Raw genomic sequence first — 23,414 nt, forward strand, 5'->3', positions numbered from 1 at the left:
AACATTAGAGTCTTTTCCAGGGAGTCTTCTCTTCTCATGAGGTGGCCAAAGTACTGGAGCCTCAGCTTCAGGATCTGTCCTTCCAGTGAGCACTCAGGGCTGATTTCCTTAAGAATGGAAAGGTTTGATCTTCTTGCAGTCCATTGGGAGATATAGCTAATGAATAATCTGCACGTAGCTAGTAGCACATAGGCCAGGCATAGGCAAACTCGGCCCTCCAGCTGTTTTGGGACTACAGTTCCCATCATCCCTGACCACTGGTCCTGTTAGCTATAGATGATGGGAGTTGCAGTCCCAAAACATCTGGAGGGCCAAGTTTGCCTATGCCTGGCATAGGCAGTCAGGCAAGCTATGCAGGCAGTTAGCTATTTATAAATCAGATGGTGCTGGGCCGAGTTTGGAGAAGCTCGTGCATGGACTGATGGCTGCAGGGCCGTGCAAACTGAAGCTACCTGGGGGAGTCACTTTGCCACTTCTTGAGGGCTTCCAAGTGGCAGATCAAAGTGCTTGCTTGGTCGTGTATATATTGCTTGCTGTTTCGAATAAAAACTTTAATCTTCTCACTCACTTGTGTCTGTATTGCCTCTGAATCTCATTTTAAAAGAACCACCTTGCATTTGGCAAGACAGCCACTGTGAAAACAGGATGCTGGTCTAGATGGGCCATTTGTCTGATCCAGCAGGGCTCTTCTTATGTTCTTATTCATTAACGCAAATATTTATTAAATGTGTATTTTCTGTTAAATGAAAATGTCCATGTTGATATGTTTAAATTACCAAGAACTAGGTCACAGCATTCAGAGAAGAGCCAAATCTAATGGATAACTAAGTTCTGATCTATTATCTTTGAGAGTTGTCTGAGAGTTGCGGATCAGGTGATGATGTAGAGGAATTTGTAAAGATTGGATCCTCAGGAACCTCTAATGACATACTTGAACATCAGCATACATTATATAAAAAAAACACCATGCAGATCCCTTCCCTCTAATCAACTGATTAGTGAGCAACAAGTCAGTCAATGCATTTAGATTCCAAAGACAGATGAATTGAAAATTGGATTTGGAACTGAAAATTTAAATCTGCTTGACAGTACACCATGACAGCTTATTGATGGATACATTTTATTTTAACATCTATATCTTGTTCAGCTATCTAAAAGCAGGCTCTTAAAGGCTCATAAATAAAATAAAACAAATGAACAAATTGCTGGTTATTCAGTTAGTTTCTTTGGAGCTAAGAAAATGTCTATAACATTGGAAAACAGGACTAATGCAAATCTTTTTTACATTGAAAGGCAACATTTCAGAGAACAGAAAGCTTTCATTGGAAGAGCAGCACTCCTCTAGAAAGAAAGATTCAGTGTGAAATTGTGATCAGTCTCCTTCTCTTAGCAAAACACAGTGAAAACTGTTCTGCCTACCACTTTAAAAGAGCTGACCATTTTAATCCTTGTCTTCCACCAAAGATCACTAAAATGAAATAGTTTCATGGTGGAGTGAGCACACCCACCCCACGCTCCTTTAGATCAACCCTACTGGAAATATGCTAAAATGGTATTATAGCATATCATTGGAAGTGACTTCAAATATTTTATTTAATCTGGTGGTTTTGGTTATCACTTAATAAATTGCAATTCTTCACTTTAGCAAAAGACCCCAAAATTAATAATAGGCAAATTTGTCTATATCTGTTGCATACCACTTTCCCATTTCCCATCATCATAATTTCATAATTTGATTCTGTGTGTGACTCCCCACCCCAAAAAAAATGCATTTCAGCAAAAATACATATTCAAATGTACATTTCCCCTCAAAATAAGTAGTTAAATATGTATGCTGACGCATTTAACTTTTCCCATCGCCAACACAGCATTGCAACATTCAGTGAAGTACAAAATCTGATGGCTATTGAAGTTCTGATCTGCACATTCACCCGAGAGGTGCTGATCAGGTCATTTTGCATAGGAACTTGCAAATATCAATTCTCTCCAGCATCTCTAGCCATAATGGGAAACCAAACACTTGAAGAAATGAAGTTTGACCTTTCAGCTTAAAGTTCATTGTCTTCTTTCAAAGCCCCAAGACCACCAGTCCCACCATCAGTGATAGAAGCTGAAGGACACTATTCATTAATAGCTCCACATTGTGACTACTAAAAAGCTGTATTAATATTTGAATGAAAGCCATAATGCCTCATTTTGTACAGAGAGGCACAAGTGTCCATCTGCAAGATTATTTTGATTAACACACACAGGGTGTTTAGATGTCAGTTCCTGAAAGCTCTTTTCCCTTCAATTTTCTCCATTAACAGCTTCAGAAGCTGGAGCAGGTCAGTCCATTAGAAGAAGCACAACTCAGTGCAATGTATATTACAGAGAGCAGTGTTATAATTGTAAGTACCAACAGAAATTCTCTTTATACACTGTGGCAAAAGAGGATTTTTCAAAGAGCAATGGCATAGTTGATATATACATGGGATGTGTGGCTGTTCTATTGCATATTGTCTGTTAACTCTTGCTTTTTTCCCTAATGCCACTCAGTTAAAGTTGCAATCCTGTGCACATCCACCAGGAAATCGTCTCCATTAAACATAGAGGGACTAACTCCTGTTTTAATGCAATTTTAACTTTTGGTAAGCCACCCTAGGAAACTCTTGAAAAGAAGTGCATAAATCAAATAAATTAATAACAAACAATAATAGAATGTGCTGGTTGTGGAATTTCTCTTCCTTGTCTGGAATAGCTTTAATTGTCATTTATTTAATATGCAATTGGTTTTCAGTGCTGTTCAACAGCCTTTTCACCCTTTCAGATCAGGAATATAAGGAATAACTGTGTTAATAAGTAACCGCTAATTTTTTAAGGTACCTTTAAGCAAGTCACCATCATTTCTCTGTTTTTAGAAATATTCTGAAGAAAGGGCTATAGCAAGTGGTAGAACATCTGATAATGTTATTCAGTGGAAGGAACCATGAAAGAGTCAGTTCAAAGTCTGCTATTAAAAGAAAACCTCCTCTGTTGAGGAAAATGTTAAAGAAATTATCCTTACCACAAATGGACAATGGGCATTGACGTATGTTTCATGGCTACAAGAGCTCCACCCCAGTCAAGGAACCACACATTGTACTCTTCCTCAAAGATCTGCAATTATGTAAGATATAGAATGAATTGTAGAGTCCTTCCAAGACCTATGAAATAACTAGAAACATACACACACACACACATTTGCAGAAAATTCAGATGTTCCTTAAACCTCTATAGGAATTACCTGTCTCCAGGAGTTTCCTCCATCTGAAGAAACAAACATGCCAACATCTGTGTATGATAATTCTGGACCCACATTGCCTGAAATACAAGCAGACACATATATAATAAGCTCCTGTGTGGTTAGAGGGGAATCACACTTTTCCCTCAGCAAATCAACTGCAGAAAGCAGCACTCCCCTGCCCTTAATCCAGAGATTATAGGAAACCACTGTGGAGCAGGTGGAAGGAGTGAGTGAAAAGCCATAAAACATGGAATGAACTAACTGAAAAACATGGCTCAGTGGATTTGTGTTTATGCTGAGTCATGCTGAGGTTTATTTGCAATGAATTAAATTATAAAACAGTGTGTTCCATTTAATAAGGTTGTTTTTTAAAAACAACAACAACATGTAATTGTTATAGTTATATATACAGCCATAAATAGCAGGCACGCAAACAGGACCCCGTTAAATCCTTTAAAAACAATCTGATGCTTTAGCCAATTAATTTGCATTTAACTTGCATTTAACTTGAACACTTCATGAAATTGAAGGAATTTGGTGAGGGAAAGTGATTCCCCCTCCATTTGCCTCTTTATATTTTTAAACAAACTCAGAAATTAATAAGAAGCAAATACAACCAATAGAATCCCTCCTGACTCAACTGAAGCAAGGTTTACCACATCCCTTCATGGCGTATCTGACTCTACACTGAATTTTTCCATGTCTTAGGTAACAAATGGGGAACCTGTGGCTCAGCAGACCTTGTGGACTACAGCTGTCACCATCCCTGACAACTGGCAACGCATATTGAGTCACAGGTTCCCTAACCCTGAGCCGGAGGAGTAACTAATGCAAAACAGACACGACATTAAAATGGGCAGGGAGGGTCTGAGAGGCACTGGCTGTAATCCTGCTCCTTTGGGGCAGTTCCCCATCTCTGCACTCTCTCAACAAAACTATCTATGAGCCACATAACACCCAGGCACAATATAGGCTGCCTCCTTTTCCCTGGGAATTTCCTAACATAACAGACCTAACAGCAATGTTGAAATTCAGACCCCAATTTCCTTTCTCAGCTGTTGCATGCCACATCCTGATTTTGTGTTACAATTCCACAACTACATATCCCTTCCCTGGAACTGTTTTGCATTTGGTGGAGTGCTACTTCTGTGTCTGCTGCAGCTTGGCTGATCATTCCAGTAGTACTCAAAAGAACCACTCAGAACTTCAACTCAAGAGATGTCAGACCTCTCCTTGATCCTTTGTTGAAGTGAGTTTAGTAAATCTGATATAAAATTCAGGGCTAGAGTCAGCTAACCCGGAAGCTAGTGCAAGGATTCCCACCCCTTCTTGCCTCGTCCTGCACGTCTCCCATGATGGAATGCAACCTGTTTGTCTGTATGTGGAGCACAGAATACACAGGTTTTTCTCAAAGCCTACATCCAGCAACTGGGTTTAAAAGCTCTACAATACACAATGACTTTCAGGTGAAATAACTGACACCGTGTCTTTATTTCCTAACATTCCATACCCTGCAGGGTGGCTAACTTTTAAAGCAGACATGAAGAAGTTCATCCTAATAAAAAGGAAGGTAAGCTGCTTGTTTTGTTTTGTTTTTACTTTAAAGATAACAGGAAAGGAAGAGTCAGTCCCAAACTTCTGTGTAGCCTCAATAGGAGCACAATAAATATACACTAATGAAAATGTTAATTGAGCTCCTGACATTTAATGTTTGAAAATGAAGAATTAAAGCCCAGATGCAGCTTGACACATTCCTATCAGTGAGCGGAGGATGCAGCTTGCCAACTTGTAATGGCACTTATGTTGCTGAAAATAAAACCTGAGGCTTAAGGGTTGCGATTAATACAAAGTGCCACATGAAAGGTTGTCCTGTCATTGCCAGAGATACAGGAATGCATTGTTCTGCATATGATCATGTCAGTGCTGGGCACCCTCTGTGAGCGTGGGCATGTGGTATCTTCTTGCTTGAGCATGTGGAAAACAAGGTAGTGAAGCTCAAACAAGGTCCAAGGAGGCTTTCAAGTCCAGGTGTTTATACAGCCCATAGAATCTTCCTGTGTGCAAAACCAACCATGCCATTGTTAATCTGTGTCATGGCAACGGAAGGTCAGAGACGGACAGTCTAGCTGACTTTTCCTTCTTCCTGTGCTGGGTTTTATGGACCCTTCTCTTGGAAAGCCTTCCAGTTCTAGGTTGCACACACTGAAGTGTCCACAGTATACATCACTCGCACAAAAGTTCTGAATCAAAGACTGTATAAACAACAATATAGCCAGAACCTTTCTCAGATACGGTCACTGTGTGGAATTTATATAAATAAAACTTAAGGAAAGGGCCATAAAGCAATGGTAGAGCAACTGCTCTGGATGCAGAAGTCCCCAGATTCACCTCCTGGAATCTCCAAGCCACCCCAGGAATGTTCCTTGTCTGCAACCACAAAAGACACTGTCAGTCTGTGTGGACAAGGCTGAGCTACATGCGTAAGGCAGCTTCCTATATTACTAGGAGACAGAATGGTTTTGGAGATAGAATGAAAGGAATATCTATGCCATGGTCTCTTGATAACACCAGATAAGAAAAAGTAACTCTTTCATAGAACAAGTTTGTATTTGCACAGTGTTTCTCAAACTGCGGGCCAGGGCCCACAGGTAGCCCACTGCTTTCGTTTATGTGGGTCGCACTTTCTCCAGCTGCCTCCCAGCAGCCTCTTCTGTGTGTCATCTCCTCTCTTGCTTCCAGAAGTGATGGAGGAGATGGAGGCAGAAGCAAAAGAGGTGAAGTGAGCAGCTAGAGCAGTGATGGCTAAACTTGGCCCTCCAGCTGCTTTGGGACTACAATTCCCATCATCCCTGACCACTGGTCCTGTTAGCTAGGGATGATGCGAGTTGTAGTCCCCAAACAGCTGGAGGGCCAAGTTTGGCCATCACTGGGCTAGAGCTATAATATCTTCAAGCATCCTATCTTCAAGCATCCTGACCGTGGCATTTTGTGCCTGACTCCAACCCCATCTTCTGCCATCAGGTGACTGGTGGTCCTCTCAAGTGGACTTTGGGAGTAGAAAACTGGGAAACCCCTGACATAAAGTAACACTCATTGCAAACAACAGCATCCTATTTCCTATTTTCTGCTCACCACCATAGCATAAGTGGGTTCCCTTTTCCTCCCTTCTCATCCACTCCCTCTAGCTCCATTCATGACTTATTTTGAGAGCGGTCATTGCAGTTCAGTTAGCAGTTTGTTCAATTGTAGAGCCCACAGCAAATTTAAAACATGCCTTAACTCTATGTAACATGCTATTATTTAGAGAGAAAATTATAGATGCATTAATAGGTAAAAATGATAGTGGATAAGAGCTGTCTGAAGTTCCTTCATTCTAGGTTTCATTTATATATAGCGATTTCTCAATAAAATAACAGCGGCCAGCTCTCCCTGCAGCTGTTCACTTAAAGGGATACCATTATACTTTCTTTCTAATTCCTAGAAATAGAAGCTAATCTATGTGAATATTTGATGGCTCAATATTTCACTGCTACAGGTTTCTAGATCTCACAATTTCAAGGAAATATTTGATAGGATCTCCTGAAAGTTGAGCAGTCAAGTCTAGTCTAGTTATGTCATATGCAAGAGGGCTTGAATTGATAACGTCTCTCTCCTTGTGCTGGGCTGCTGATATAAGGAAGGATCTACAGCTAGCACATCCACAACACAGTCCATAACCTCCTAGCCTGAGAAGTCAGTAAGCAGCACAAGGCCAGGATGGCACCGACTGAAATAAAGTTCCCCGATCCACTGCTGCCATTTGTAGGTCACCAGCCTACTGCCCCTCAACCTGTTTCCTGCCTGACTACCTACTGCTTTCCTGCCTAGCCCAAGGTTATTATCTACCTTGAGCCCAAACATGGGTCATGTTATCAGCCAGCAGCCAGAGAAGTCACAACAAGATTCTGTGATCAGGAATATGCCAACTTGCTGGCAAGTTTTGAAATTACAGAACACACCCCATGTTAAGACAAACAAACTATCTACAGTGACAACCATTCAGCAAGCTTTTTTGTTACCTTGGACAGTTCCCACTGAGCTAAGCATTGTGGGAACTCTACACAAGACTGGATGACTATGGCCATCTTGATGAGGTATCCTACTGTGAGCAGGCAGATGCAGACATAAAGGGGCTGTGATGGCTGTCACAATTAATTACCAGGGTCTGGGCACTGCTGGCATTTAATATTATAAGAAGCTGTCATTAGGATCCTGAGATCCACTAAAGACAGGTTTCACCAGCAAGCAGAGGACATCAATGCACTAGCGGCAAAGTGTTCTCAGTTCTTTTTTGATGGGGAAAACAATCCATGAATTATGAGCAGCAGCCCTTAAGCCGCTGCCAGGCATACCCACCACAACTAATTCTTTGGCAGCATCTTTGTGAAAGGTATAATGCGGAGAAATGCCCCCAAGAGTATTAAGCCCACATACAAAGTTGCTGCCAGTCACTCCAAGGCAGCCTGCCATGCAAAGCACATTGTCCCAACAGCCAACAGCCACTGTGAGAAGCTTGAATGAACCGTTGCCTAAGGGTAAGAGCAACCAACTATAGATTCAGCAGGGCATAAAATGGCATTGCTTCAAAGGAACTGTGTCACTGCCTACCAGCTAAAGATCTATTTGTGGCAATACTTTGTGACCACATTCTGCAACTTCACAGCCATAAAGAAAGCAAGGCTGAGTGATGTTTGGAGCCACCATGGCAATTTAGACAGGAGCTAAATGGCACTGGGTTTTCATCCCATTTCAATATGCAAATATACACCATACATGTTTGTTCAAAGGCATTTTCAATTATTTGTGCTTTCTCCTGGTGATACCCATCTCTTACTGGATTCTACCTCCGTGTTTTAATATGAGGCTGAGCTTTAGTGAGCTGTTGAAGGCAGCCAGGCTTATAGGCCAGGAGGCCAAACTGGCAGCAAATAACTGTGTTGGATTGGGTGTAAGGGTTACTGTGAAGCACAGCAGCATGGATCAATGCTATTTCACAGGCAATTGACTCTGACAAAGGAACAGCACAGTGATGGCATGAAAGCCCACCCAGGGAAGAAAAATGGAAAGATGGCAAGGCAGAGGGATATAAAAATGATGGTGATAGTGCCCACACAGTAACCACAACAGTCAGCTGTGTTGACAGAAATTCAATGTAATTATAACTTAGCATGGATATGAATCTCCAAAAAAATTCACAAGTGGAAAGATCTGAGGTTTGCTTGGCTTTAAATGTGATGTTATTTTGCATATTTGATTTCTTTTGTACCTAATGCATTTTAATAGTTATTTCTTAGAGAAGCCAGGTGGTGGGGCCACATTGTTCTTTCCAGCATCAGTCGTATATGGACCATCTACACCAGGCATCCCCAAACTCGGCCCTCCAGATGTTTTGGGACTACAACTCCCATCATCCTTAGCTAACAGGACCAGTGGTCAGGGATGATGGGAATTGTAGTCCCAAAACATCTGGAGGGCCAAGTCTGGGGATGCCTGATCTACACTGTAGTAACCAGTTATAATGGAATTATTGGTTGGCAGACATCATAGTAGGATGTGGCTGTTGTGCACCTGCAAAGCCTGTTTTGCACACCACAAATCAAGCAGTGTGGTGTAGTGGTTAAGGTGTTGGACTAGGACTTGGGAGGCCAAGGTTCAAATCCCCAGGATTCAAGTCACCAACTTTCGGTCTACCTCACAGGCTTGTTGTGAAAATAATATGGAAAGAGGGAGAGCCATGTACACCACTTTGAACTCCTTGGAAGAAAAGTGGGGTATAAATGTAACAGCAACAGCACATACAGGATCATATAGACAGGAACATTTACATGCATTATATGTTAAATCATATATGTCTATTACAGGATAAACAGGACAGTGAAACAGTGCTATGACCATGACAGCACACTGGCTTTTAATCTACCCACACAAAGCCATAGATGATTGCCCTGTCAACCAAAATGTCTACTTGGATGAATAAGATATATGCCTACAAATGCCAGGTTCTAGCTCTGTTGATTAGGGACAAAATCTAGAATTTTTTTTTCATTGCAGTGCATGCCCCACAAAATCCAGGGAGCACATTCCTCATGAAGCACTTGACTAATGGCAGAGCTGCCCCCTAATGTTAACAGCAGCTCTGTGCTTGAAAAGAATAAGAGCAACAGAGTCCAGTCAATTCCTTTACCTGTAGCAACCAGAAGTCCAGGAACCGTCTCTTTGCTCGAGATGCTGCCTGAAGTATAGGGGTTTTCTGAGATTTGCAAATGCAAATGCAAGGAACAGAAGGGCTGGAAGGATTGAGAAAGAAGAAAGAGAATTGTTGGTAGAGAAAAACTGAATACATGGGCTAAGCCAGCCACCTGGTATTACATTCATGTTTTCTTCTGTTTTCTGAGACTGTGCAAAGAGCCTGATGAAAGGGACCGGCGTCCATTTCCATTCTAAATTTCCATTTCTATTAATTGTTCTTGGTTTCAATGAATTATTACAGAAAGCAATGTTTGCCAGATACACTGCTGTACTCAAGCACCTCTTCCGGCATCCTCACAGACAAGTATGGCATGACAGATAACCTGTTTAATGAGGAAGAGGCAGCTGGAAGTAGTTCCTAGGCACAGAGTTCTCAAAACTCAGCATTTGATCAGTAACACTGCATGTTGGTCCGTCGTCCCCCCCCCCCACCGCCTTTCCCATGCAGCAAGCTGCATATGAACACAATCCAGAGTAGCAGTCTGCATGGGACATTTCATGCCTGCACATGGATTGCACTTTCCTGGACCAGGCTGTTAAAGCTATGAAGTTCCTTTCTCCAAATAGCTTATTATTTTGAGAATCTGAGTTCTGTGAAACAAAAGTTTCATTAGAATGTTCCATCGCAACATCCACACCATACATTTAAAGCACCATTATATTACTCCAGCAAACATCCTCAAATTGATTTAATAGTCAATGCTTCTTCCCAGGTAACTCTGGGAATTGTAGCTCTGTGAGGGGAATAGGGGTCTCATTTTCAGCACCTTAAACAAACTAAAAGAATCCCCAGGTTTTTGGGGGGAGAGCCATGACAGCTCAAGGGGTAGAATAGTGCCTTGAATGTATGGTACGGATATGGCACATGGCTATTTGAAGTAAACACATAGTCCAAAAATTCAAAAGGCGCTGCTGCCTCTTCATCTTGACCCTCACTAGTAAAAGATTATTCTCCATGATCAACAGGTATCATCACAACCATTAATTTACTTGTATGTCATTTTCCCAGATAGACCATGCTGAAAGTGGCTCAAACCTACATAAGAATAGGTTTATGCAATACAGGGCATAACAATCATACAAATCTTTAAAAGGCAAATAAAAAAATCTCAAATTAATCATTCATTTATTGATTATTTGCCCTTCATTCAAAGGTCCCAGGGCAGAAATAGTTCAAAAAGTTAAGCGAAAAGATTAAAATACAGTGGTACCTCTGGTAGTGGATGGGATCCGTTCCGGAGGTCCGGTCGGATCCCGAGGTTTCCGCAACCTGAGGACTGCTTCTGCACATGCGCATGCGCAGAAACCCGGTCAAATACTTCCGGGTTTGCCGCTCGCGCATCCCAAAGTTTACGTAACCAGACAGTTGCGTAATGTAAAACAAGATTTTTAAAAAGATGCTACAACTAAAAGCGTCAATGACAGAAATTCAAAAGCGCAATACAGTTCACCCCTCCAATAGGCCTTAGTTAAACAGTGAGTCTTCACCTGGCAATAAAAGGATATCAACACCATGGTGAAATGCACCTCGGAGGTGAGGCATAGGGAAAGCCTGCCCATTGTGTATATTTATTATATACTATTTATTGTTGTATAATAAATATACACTAAGATTTAAATGGTTCCACTGATAATTCATGCTAAGGCCTAATAATAGAAATACAGAAAACAGAAAGAGCATCAAAAACACCAAAGAAAAGACATTCTGTCATTTTTGAAACCATGAAATTTCCTTTTTTCTGGAAATTTGCTGAACTCCATCTGAACATCTTTCAGCTTTTCAAGTGGGATAACAGGTGGAGTTAAGTTATTCAAGCCCTTTAGATTACACTTGGAACGGTTCAATTAGTTCTAGTCTGATTTTGAGTGGTTATTGCTATTATTTTACTTATAACTTAAACATTTAAATGTTGTCGTATTTAAATGTATTGAAAGCCACTGTAGATCTTCTGAAATGTGGGAAAGATCCCATGTAAATCAATATTATTGATGCCAAGCTATCTCTTTGTAGAACATTTCAAAGTCTGGGACAATTCCATAGCTTTCATTTAAATTTTCATAATGATCCCTTCTGGCTTGAAAAGACTGTGAAACCAGATGTTGATAAGTTATTCACTTAATTATCAGCCAAAAAGTGGCAGGAGGAGGAAATAATTGATGCAAATTGGGGGACTAACTATGCAGGGCTGGATCCTATAGAGGCATCCCATGGATTTCAATGAGTTCCTTTTCTGTCTGGGATTTAGAGAATGCCCATTGTGATGGGCCCACTAATTACAACTTGGAAAATTTCCTTCACTGACCAGCAGACAGTGTATGGGGTCTCCTCTCAGATCTGAATCTGGAGCCTGCAGCAAACGCCAATCTCTCCCTTTGTTGTAGGTGATGAAAGTCTTAATTTGGTCCTCCACTTTCTTGTTAGCCAGGAATATGCCTTTGATCCCTGCTACCTAGGAAAAATTATGAGAGATGAAAAACCACATCGGGCGACTAGGCAAGAACAAGGCACAGTCAGTAGTGTACAGCAGAGTCAGAAAGTATATTAGAAGGAGCTAGCAAACAAATTTAAATAAATTCTTTGTGGCATGATAATGAACCAGTAATTTAAGGAGATTGTCCATTCTGTCTTAACTCATTCTTGGCCCTCATGGCATCGATCCAATCCCCAGAAAGACCAAACCAAACTGCCACCGCACCAACAGGAATGATTTCAGATCATTTTGGAGAGTGTATGAGTAAATGGCCCTTGGCACAGGTAAAGTGGAATGGAAGTTCTCTTTGGCGGCTCAAGTTGGAGAAGAGGAAAATGAGATTCCACAAGTGAAGATGTAGGGCAGGGATATCCAACTGGTTGATCGGGATTGACTGGTCAATCGCTGTTGATCGTGGGCTCCTTTTCCTTTGCTTTTGCCTAAGAGCATCCGGCCCCTCGCCCCGCCCTGCATGAACAGTGGAACAGAAGACTGAGCTTTCGCGGTTAGTGATCTTTTGATGAGCGACTACGCCCCTTTCGCCTTGTCCAATAACTCTAAGTTAATGTACTTTAATAACGGGGCTTTCCCGTCTAAAAAAAGCTCAACAACTTTGACCTGAACCCCCCAAAGATCACTGTCAGGTTTTTTTTCCTCCTGTGAGTAGATTGCAGTCTCTTGGGAGTTGGACATCCCTGATGTAGGGGGTGTCAATTGGAAGATGTAGGGGATGTCAATGGGAAAGTTTTCTCTGGTGGGTTTTATAGAAGAACAGTGTGCAGTTTGAATGATGATCAGATTTAGCTGAGCATCCTATTTCAAACAATAGTAGCCTGTCAGATGCTCTGGGAAGTTCACAGCAAGCCTTGAAAGCTAGTCTATTACTATGAGTCTGGATCTCAGGTGTCTCTTGGTATCGTCACATTGCAGAGCACATTGGCAGACTTAACAAGTCCTTTGCAAGAAGCTCCCATGGAGCCTCTCAGAGTGAAATGCTTGACTAATGCACTCTTATTGCAGGGATTTAAATGAATCAAATAAGGAGTTCAGAAGTGCTGTATGCAAAATTATGTTCTGCCAGATTGAGGGGGTTGGTGTGCGGGAGGGAAAAAAGGAATCTTCCAGAGGAGACTTAGGATAGCTTTGGCCCTTAATAAGAAGTGGGTGCTATGGGTTGCAGGAGGGGAAGATTTTTGCAGGAGGGAGCAAGAGGAGTGAGTACTGACAGAAGGAGGTGGATGACATAACTAATTGCCGTTTCTCTCAGTTGCGTTAGGCGATGAATAACCAAAATGAATTTAAAAAACACAAATAAATGGGAAGCGCACATAAAATGAGTATCTCTTTGGCAATCAACTATTTATGGAAACACAAGTTCCATAGGGGTGCAAAGGTTTCCTGATACATGGAAAAAGAATTGTTTTGATGTAATATAAAATGACCTGCAATTTATGCCAGAGATAATATTTTATCTTCTTATCCTGCTGACGCATCTAACACAGATATGAATTAAAAATAAAAGTGGGAATCCCCTAGAGGTAGGCAGATCTACCCATTGTTGTCCAGCAGTGATCTGGCAGATTCAAATTTTACAGCCCAAACTTTATGGAACCTTCTGAGTCCAGTCCAGATTTCGGATCTACTGCTTCCATTGCTTAACTGCCAAGGTAAAATGGGTTTCTTGGGTTCCAGAATTTCTGGGCACTTTCTTGATGCTGCTGGCCATGTAGGGAATGATCAAAAGTTTCTTGCATTGGTTCATTGCAAGAATATCATTAAATCAGAGCCCAATGCAGGAAGCTTCTGCACATGTCCAGTGTGGTGTAAAATACCCACTTCCAAATTTGTGGCAGAACATTTTGCTTTTTGGTTGTATTCCCCAAATTTTCAGGGATGAAAAAAAATTCCCTGAAATTCAGAGGAAGTGTTCTTGAAATATAAAATGAAACACCCCAAGGGAGATGTGAAAGGAGAAGGGGAGGGAGGCCACCCATGTGTCTGCTTTTAGCATTCTTTTTCCGAAAGTCTGCACCAGCTTGACTTGTTCCACAGCAGAGAAATATAATTTATACCACAATCACCTTGCTGAATTACTTATCAGCTGCCTCTCCTTACCAGCAGAAAAATGGAAAAGGATCTCAGAAAAAGGGTTTTAAAAAAATGAGTGTAATTTCAAATACAGAAAGTGTTTCTTACAAAGGCTTCTGACACTGCCCAAGTAACGACAGAGACCTATTTTTGAAATCCACATGGGAAGTGAGCTCAAAAATTTCTATCAAAAAACAAATTGCTTCTTAAGAACCCAGTAAGAAGACTTTAATCTCATCTCCAGAGGAATTCCTCTTTGGCAGCAGAACTCCTAAAACTATTGCTTCTTCCTTTTTCTGCATATTAGGAACTTAACAGCCCCACTCTGTTCCTCTTTATTTATATTCATAGCTGTTGCTTATTCCACGGCTCTGTTTCTAAAATATCCCCCTGTATAGAAAGGAGGGCTGGTATATAACTTAACCACCCAAACCTTTTGCATGCTACTTTAGGCAAGTCAGGAGCCTCATCCTTTTCTGTATCTTGAACACTAGGGAACATTCTTCCTTTAGCAAAGATGGTCCCTGTGTCCAGGGCCCAGCTGCCCATTTTGTTATCAGAGGCCTTTTGGTTGCTCTCAATTCGACATCTGCCACCAGTTTCGCATTACCTCTTTCCATTCTTTCCGACTTTCCAGAGACCTTTCTATACATCATTCTGTTCCATACCAATAATGTGATACATGTGTAGCCAAAAACTTGTACGCCTGCTGCTGCGATCAGGGCTTGAAATTAGATAGGACAGGATGAGATACCATCCCACTTCTTTTCAGGTAGGCATAACTGAGCCTGACCAAAGAATCCCACTTCCTTTTTAAAATCCCACACTGGGCACTGGCTGCAATGCATGACACTTCCAGGATATGCCCACTCAAACACTCCTTGATAAATGAGTGTGCACAAATGGGATCATCTTAATAGATGGTCCTGGTTGCAGGCAGGCCCTCAACCTGGTTCCCCCCACCCTGGCGTGGGTGGAGCTATCGCCCTCACGCCGGGGTGGCACCACAATCAGCCAGGGCTATTACCCAATCATCTTAAAGGGTGATAGTGGGGGGAAGTATAAAAGTGGCAGCAGGCTCCTGCTTCGCGCTGCCGAACACCCGTCCACCCTCCCTTTAATTTAGGTGTCCTTTGGCCTTGCTTTGGACTTTGGTTGCTTGCTCGTCTTGAGTTGGGGACTGGGTAGAAATTTTTCCATTTGGCAAATTGGCACGGGCCACTTGGTTTTTGCCTACCTCTTAGCAATCGTCACAACTTTGTAAGGTTAGGCAGTTAGGCATTGGCTTATGATGAATGGGGGAGGGGAGGTCAGCCATCGCCTGCCCCTCCATTATCAAGGGTATTCCGTTAAAGGAAGCCAGAGCCTGGTTCCTGTCCAAAGTCCGCTTGAGGATGAGGGCCATGCTAGGCCTCTAGGAACACCAGGGGAGATGCAGGCGGGTTCCCCCAAAGCAATTTCCCTTTTGGTGGTTTACCCTTACAGACTTCCTGCAAAGAGTGCAGGAGTCAGATATAGTCTTGCCAATGCCTAAGCCAATACTACTCTCATTTCTGTAATCAATAAAGTTGTGGCCAAAATTTTGCCCCAGAACCTTAAACAAAATATCTGTGTCTGTGTGAATTTATTTACCCTAATGGGGGTTCGGCTTGAGGGTCTTGCCACGCAACCTAATTCTTATAGCTTTCTGTAAACCTAATTCACAGGGAGGTTCACACCTTCCTGCCTTTGAATAAATGACTGTTTACACTCTAAATACTCAGGAATATGTAACCCATCCTTGCAAACATTGTTCTCAGTCTTCTCATAACTGGTTTGCTTTTCTTGAAATTCCTCAGCTGTATGAAGATGAGACTTTGAATATCCGAGGACATCTGTGATGGGCTACCAGGCAGCCCAACACTGTACTGTGCATGCAGCTTCTTCCCCTTTACTCTCCCCTTCTCCTTCCCCCACCCTGGAGCTAAGACTATGCCAACAGCTCAGTAGCAGAACATCTGCCTTGCATACAGCTTCCTATATTCCTAATTTCCTATGATGGAGATGAACCTGGTGGAAGAGACAGGATCTGCAGAGTTTAACTGGTTATTAGATATCAGAACCTGCGTTCTGCTTGAGAGGAGGGGTCTACTCAGGAAGAGTAAACACCAGGCATATCTTGTTCCTCAGGAAGGGAAATTGTGACTGTACTTACCACAAAACATGAAACATTAAAACATGACAAATTGCCTTCAAGGTTAGTGCACTGTGCCCCAATTCTCACCCATATGTTGCTGCACCTACTGTTTGGTCTCAGCCCCTGACATGAGAAACTGATCACAAACAGTTCCAAGGCCAGAGCCAATATTTATGCAATTACCGTCTGCAACAATGTGCATCTTTGAATACACACAAGTGGATATGTACAAGGATTTAGCCAATTAACCTCTTTCGGCCACCATTCCGCAAGTGCAATTCAACAAGTGTCTAGGATCAAATTTACATAATTGCTTGAGGATAACCTGTTAAATGAAATTAATCCATGTACTCACAACATGGAACATTTATTTCCGATATTATTTTCTTATTTCTTATTTTATTTTATTTAAAATATTTATGAGCTGGCTCTCATTAAAACTATACCACAGCAATGCAGAACAGAGGAATTCAATACAAAGTAAAAATTTGAAAACAAAAAATAATGACTGAATATGCCATTAAAACAATCCAACAAACATGATACATCATAATTACAGTAGCCAGGAATAATTCAGCAGTCTTCCAGGGTATAAACTTACAAGGTGGCTTATGAAAATATCATGTACAGAGGCAGGCAAATAAAGTACAGTGGTACCTCGGATTACATACGCTTCAGGTGACAGACGCTTCAGGTTACAGACTCCGCTAACCCAGAAATAGTACCTTGGGTTAAGAACTCTGCTTCAGGATGAGAACAGAAATTGTGCAGCGGCGGCAAGGCAGCAGCAGGAGGCCCCATTAGCTAAAATGGTGCTTCAGGTTAAGAACAGTTTCAGGTTAAGAATGGACCTCTGGAATGAATTATACATAACCAGAGGTACCACTGTATATATTTCTAGGAATATAATATTAAAATGAAGACTAGGCTAAATTTCTGGAGAAAATTATTAATGGAGGGCATGACACTTTCTTTTAGGCTTCACTTGAGAGAGATAGAGACAGAAAGAAAACTGTTATGGTTATTTATTGTAACTTTGCTTAGAATTCATTCAAAAAGAAAGAAAGAAATGCACTCAATTGAAAGATGGCCTTGATCTTGATTTAAATGTTGTTTGGCAGTTATATTTCTGAATGATAGCATTGTGCAACATCAGTTCCTCTGGTGGCTCAAAAATGTGTAGATTTATGGACCAGCTTTGCTTCTCCCCCTCTGTTCCCCAAGAAAACTGAAGAGAAGTGTTGCCTTCAAACTAGGGCTGAAGTTGGCTTGCCTGATGGAATTCTACAGATATCTAGATTTATATTGTATTTAGGCAATGACAGAATCATGCTTGCTAGCTGAAAATAGATAAATAATCGATCTGTTTCTAAACTATAAGAAAATTCAGGATGTTCATCTGATTATTAGTCAAAATGGCAAGGGTAAAAAAAGCTGCAAGTGAATATTTATGCTCAGATAGGCTATCAGGCCTGTCCCTTAGGAAGAGAGAGTGACAAATACATAGTGACAATTGGAAGATGAATCTGCATCCACAGAAAAAAACATAGCATTACTGATAGACCTAGGAAGATTTTCTGCCATATGAGATTTCACTAGCCTTCCTTTTTCATTTGAGACTTCACAGGCAACAAAAGCTGCCAATAAAAAACAAACAAGCAGCACCCCCAGGGTGCCAGCACAGACTTACATGTTTGCCAACATTTCACAAATATTTCTTCTGAAAGATGGTTAAAGACACAGGCTATTTTCTGATCTGCGCATTGCATCCATACCAAACTAATTAACTTAAATTCACTTTTGTGGAATGCACATAGCTTGGGAGCAGCAATCTGGCATCCCTTGTAGATAGAGGCATCTCCATACGCTTGCAAAGCTTCAACAGTAAAAAATATGTCAGAAAGCACTGCTGATAAAGAATTCCGCCTAACACTTTTGAGAGCTGAGTTCAAGACCTGCATGGTACTCCTCAGTACTGAGCGCATGGACAGTCTGGCATCATTTAAGCGATAGTGTTCCTATTTTGATGAACTTTCAACCAAGAGTTTAGTTGGACAAAAATGAACTAAAATAGACTGAATATTACAGTTGGATCAACTTCTGGACCATTCACAATGGAAGAAATGTGGCGCAGAAGTGTCAGCAAAATAAAGCATATCCTTAAAGTATTTGAATTGCTCTCCTGATAAAATTCTGAATGCTAATTTTCATTGCAAACATGCTAAGTAATAGACAATAATCCTTAATAATACAAAAAACAATAATAAGCAGACAGCCCTACTATGAAATGATATTTGCAAGAGACAAGGTTGCTTCAACATGGCTTTGGATGCCTACCTCATAAAGGTCAATGACGACATTCCCCTCTAGTCCTCGGTTGCTCTTGACGTTCTCCAAGGCTAGGGTGAAGTAGATCCCTCGGGTGTCAGAAATGTAAAGGTTGTATGTGTCATTCTGGTTCCATTCCTGAACTGCCGCAAACACCTGATTCTCATTTGTGCTGATAATATGCATGTCCTGTTAAGGAAGATAAAAGGCTTATTACCCCCGATCTTTATATTTCTCTGCCCTTTGGGACACAAAGCAATTACCATGACTTATGCCACAGCAGGGGAAGGACCATGAGTTATGAGTGATGTTAAACAATTTTCTATTAGACCAAGCCAATAAATTATCATATTCTGCCTTTCCTTATTTGTGTGTTTTTAATTTTAAAATGGCTGCAGGGTGGTTAGTGAGGAAGAGGGAAGGAGATTCCAGAGTCCTTGAAGGAGTTTCATCCTACTTCATTTTTTATTTATACATTTGCATGTTTTATTGCTGCTGGAAGATTCACAGCCTAAAGGGCTCCTTCTACCAAGTAGACCTGGAAAGCACAGCTGTCAAGCTAGCCAGGACAGTGAGCCTTAACTTGCAATAAGAGAGACTAAGCTCCAGCAATAAGAAAGGAGTTAGAATTCCCATCCATCCAAAAGTGGCTACCAAATTGCCCTTTTCCTGGGAAACATAAATCTTGGACCTATTTAATGCCTGGAAAATTAAGGCAATCTCTAGTATCTCCAGGTAGGTCTGGGAGGCACTCCCAGTCTGAAATCCTGAAGAGTCATTGCCAGTCATCACCAGGGAAGACAGGCAAACTAATGCTAGTGTACTGGAAGAAGCAAAGATCACCAGTGTCAAAGCAATGATTCTTCAACATCAACTTCATTGGACTGGTCATGTTGTGTGGATGCCTGGTTGTTGTTGTTTAGTCGTTTAGTCGTGTCTGACTCTTCATGACCCCATGGATCAGAGCACACCAGGCACTCCTGTCTTCCTCTGCCTCCCGCAGTTTGGTCAATCTCATGCTGGTAGCTTCGAGAACACTGTCCAACCATCTCGTCCTCTGTCGTCACCTTCTCCTTGTGCCCTCAATCTTTCCCAACATCAGGGTCTTTTCCAGGGAGTCTTCTCTTCTCATGAGGTGGCCAAAGTATTAGAGCCTCAGCTTCACGATTTGTCCTTCCAGTGAGGATTCAGGGCTGATTTCCTTAAGAATGAATAGGTTTGATCTTCTTGCAGTCCATGGAACTCTCAAGCGTCTCCTCCAGCACCATAATTCAAAAGCATCAATTCTTCAGCGATCAGCTTTTATGGTCCAGCTCTCACTTCCATACAGGATGCCTGATTATCACCTTCCAAAGCAACTACTCTATTTAGAACTTAAAAATGGAAAGTGTAATGCTGGTGATCAACAAAAGAGGTTCAAAGACTGTCTCAAGGTAAATCTTTAAAAATGTAATATAAGCACCGACAACTGGGAAACACTGGCCTGCGAGCGCTCCAATTGGAGAACAGCCTTTACCAAAGGTGTCATGAGTTTTGAAGACGCTTGAACTCAGGACAAAAGAGAGAAATGCTCTAAGAGGAAGGCACGCTTGGCAAACCCTCATCGTGATCAACCGCCATCCAGAAACCTATGTCCCCACTGTGGAAGGACGTGTGGATCCAGAATTGGCCTCCACAGTCACTTACAGACTCACTGTTAAGACCGTGTTCATGGAAGACAATGTTACTCAGCTATGAGTGATTGCCAAAGAAAAAGAAGAAGGCTGAGGTACATATAGATGGCCCCAACTGGTCCGACTCCAGAAGCTTCCTATGTTCCTTTGTTTATGAACAGATAGAAATGTATTAAACAATATATATCTTTATAGAATGATAGAAAAGTAACAAACAAAGCAGGATGATGGGAAGCTGCCTTACACCAAATCAGACTATTGCTCCATCCAGCTCAGTATTTTCTGCACCGACTAGCATCACTTCTCCAGGGCTTCACGCAGTTGGCTTCCCATTCCTACCTGGAGATGCCAGGAATCGATGCTGAGTTTTTCTGCCTGCAAATCCAATGCTCTACCACTGAGCTATGGCCATCTCCTTGACTAAATGATCACTTCTTGTCAAAGACTTTGTACTTATCAATACTACTTATACAAGGCACGTTTACCTTTGGTAGCGAGTACTTGGGCAATTTTATTTGCGTGAAGGGTTCCCTTCTGTAGGACACATAGTAATTTGCTCTTCCACCAGTCGTCACCTGTACAAATACAAAGAGAGAGAAGAATGAATACTATTTAAGCACATACCATTTGGTGACTCCCTGACAATTTTGCAAGATTTTTGGTTCATAGAATCATAGTGTTGGACGGGATCCCAAGGGTCATCCAGTCCAACCCCCTGCTATGCAGAAGTCTCAGCTAAAGCATCCAGGGTGGTAATTCAGCATCATTGTTTGAAAGAGGGGGGAAATGCCTGCAAACTGTAAATGTCATCCTGCTCTCCAGGCTTGATGAAGCTGAAATAGTCATCCACAATCGTGTTGTTCTGAATTTCATCTCAGTTTCTATTCTCGGTTCCATGCACAACCTCACGTCTATTTTGATTATGATTTATCTGCTGAGTTTCAGAAGAAGGACTGGAGCAAGTATAGCTTTGTTTGCACCCAAGCCAAATGGGCAACTAGAAATCAAACCCTTTTCTTTGAGGTGTTTCTAGACAGATTGCTGTATAATTTGTTCTAACAACTTCCTGAGTATTGAGGCCAGACTAACCTGGGGAACTACAGTCTCATTAGTCTGACTTCAATACCTGGGAAATTGCTAGAACAAATTATAAAGCAATCAATTTGTAGCCACTTCTTGGAAATTGCTAGCAGTCAGCATGGATTTCTAAAGCAGAAGGCTTACCAAACCAATCTAAGCTCTTCCTTTTGAGGGCAGCTGATTTAGGGGGCAAGAAAAATATAGTTGTCATAATCAACCTCTACTTTTGACACAGCACTAGTTGACACTCTCTTACTAGAAGAGAGGAAGAAAGGATGTGCAGGGGGAGTGCCAACTTGTTACTCAAAAGGGATACTATCAACACAGGTGTCAAAGAGAACTGTTCTAAAAGGGGGGTCCCTAACTGGTCTGTTTTGGATCTAGTGTGGGTCTACATTGTAAATAAAATACATAAAGTATGGAGAATGTTTGCATCGCATATATTTTAAGATAATATTAGAATAATACTTGTTTTTTATTGCTCCTATAAATAATAAAATGGGAAACGATGATGGGAAATGAAATCATTACATATAGAAAAAGGGAGGAAGCAAAACTACCAGTTCTGGCTAAGCACTTCAAAAAGCACCTACAACTTATGCTTGATAAATAAGAGAACACACGTATCTATACTGGATATATATATCCAAGCCCTGCTCATACTAAAGATATAGGGTTTTATATTTGTCACTGGTCAAATGGAAGGACAGCAAGAATATTTTCAGAAGAATAAGAAAAGTTAAGTGAATAAATTTTGACTCTATAGTATTTGCTTTAGCATGCATGTAGGGTCTGAGATAATGCAATAGACCAAATGCTCCTTTATTATATCAAAACATTTACTGACTTTTAAGATTTCTAATAAAGCCTACAAAATTCCCTTTGCAGATATGTATTTTTCCTTCCTTTGAAATTTCAGCATTTTATATTGCTGTAGCATCAATAATACTCCCAGTAATCATATCATCTCTAGATGGTGGCATATTTCTATAGACAAGCTGTCATTCAAAGGCAGAGCGAAGACTGGCTATAATGCACAGAGATTTCATATCTGATCTTCTCCAGACAAGGCTCTGGCAGTGAATGAGAAGTGAAAAAGAGGCCTGTCCTTCAGAGCAGTCAAAGATTTTTGGAATCTGATTCTGCTCTGAATGTGGGACTTTATCATGAATTCTTCAGTGTATCACTCTCAATCCAGACACGCAGAGCCGAGATCATTTTGTCTGGAAGAAGTGGTTACAAAAAAAAGAGTCGGTGCGCTAACACTTAAATTATAAAGGCAATGTGCAACGGTATCGTCTATAGCATGACTTGACAATCTTCCTCTGTTGTAAAAATAGTAGGAAGGATGGTTATTGACAATTATTAGGCACCCCACACACACTAGAGTATGTCTTGTACAATCAGAATGTTGGGATTCAGGATTTTATTTATTTATTATTTAGTAAGAGATTTGACAAATGTAATCAAAATTATTGCAGGGCGGCTTACAAAAAATCAGATGCTATAAAACAAAATATGTACAGTGGTACCTCGGGATGAGAACGGGATCCGTTCCGGAGCCCCGTTCGCATCCAGAATGGAACGTAAGACGCGTTGTCGCGTTTTGCCGCTTCCGCGCATGTGCATGATGTCATTTTGAGCGTCTGCGCATGCACGAGCGGTGAAACCCGGAAGTAACACACTCCTTTACTTCCATGTTGCCGCAGAGTGCAACTCGAACACGCTTAACCTGAAGCACGTTCAACTCGAGGTATGACTGTAATAAGTAAAACAATTTTAAATAATTACGATAAATTGCACAAATAACATAGTTAGCAACAACAACAACAACAACAACTTAACCCATGAGTATCTAAAAGCCTGACAAAAAATAATAATCACAAATTTTAACCTGGCGTTTCCCATACCAATAGATTCAAGTTACAAGAAAGGAGATTTTGACTCAACATCAGGGAGAACTTTCTGATACTAAGAGCTGTTTGACAGTGGAAGAAACTCCCTCGGGAGGTGGTGGACTCTCCTTCATTGGAGGTTTTCAAGCA

At 41.3% G+C, this 23,414-nt stretch overlaps 1 protein-coding gene across 1 annotated transcript in view; it reads right to left on the reverse strand.

The window, feature by feature from the left end:
* SORCS3 (sortilin related VPS10 domain containing receptor 3) overlaps positions 1 to 23,414 on the reverse strand; it is a 431,276-nt gene that overhangs the window by 79,106 nt on the left and 328,756 nt on the right. The window contains exons 8-13 of the mRNA XM_053389270.1: positions 20,775 to 20,864; positions 18,626 to 18,805; positions 11,857 to 12,003; positions 9,489 to 9,591; positions 3,266 to 3,342; positions 3,047 to 3,138 (exon numbers count right to left, since the gene is read on the reverse strand). Of these exons, the coding sequence (XP_053245245.1) occupies positions 3,047 to 3,138; positions 3,266 to 3,342; positions 9,489 to 9,591; positions 11,857 to 12,003; positions 18,626 to 18,805; positions 20,775 to 20,864 (689 nt within the window). The remainder of the gene's footprint in view (positions 1 to 3,046; positions 3,139 to 3,265; positions 3,343 to 9,488; positions 9,592 to 11,856; positions 12,004 to 18,625; positions 18,806 to 20,774; positions 20,865 to 23,414) is intronic.

The sequence above is a fragment of the Podarcis raffonei genome, chromosome 5, assembly GCF_027172205.1.
Source record: "Podarcis raffonei isolate rPodRaf1 chromosome 5, rPodRaf1.pri, whole genome shotgun sequence".
Classification (NCBI taxonomy): Eukaryota; Metazoa; Chordata; class Lepidosauria; order Squamata; family Lacertidae; genus Podarcis; species Podarcis raffonei.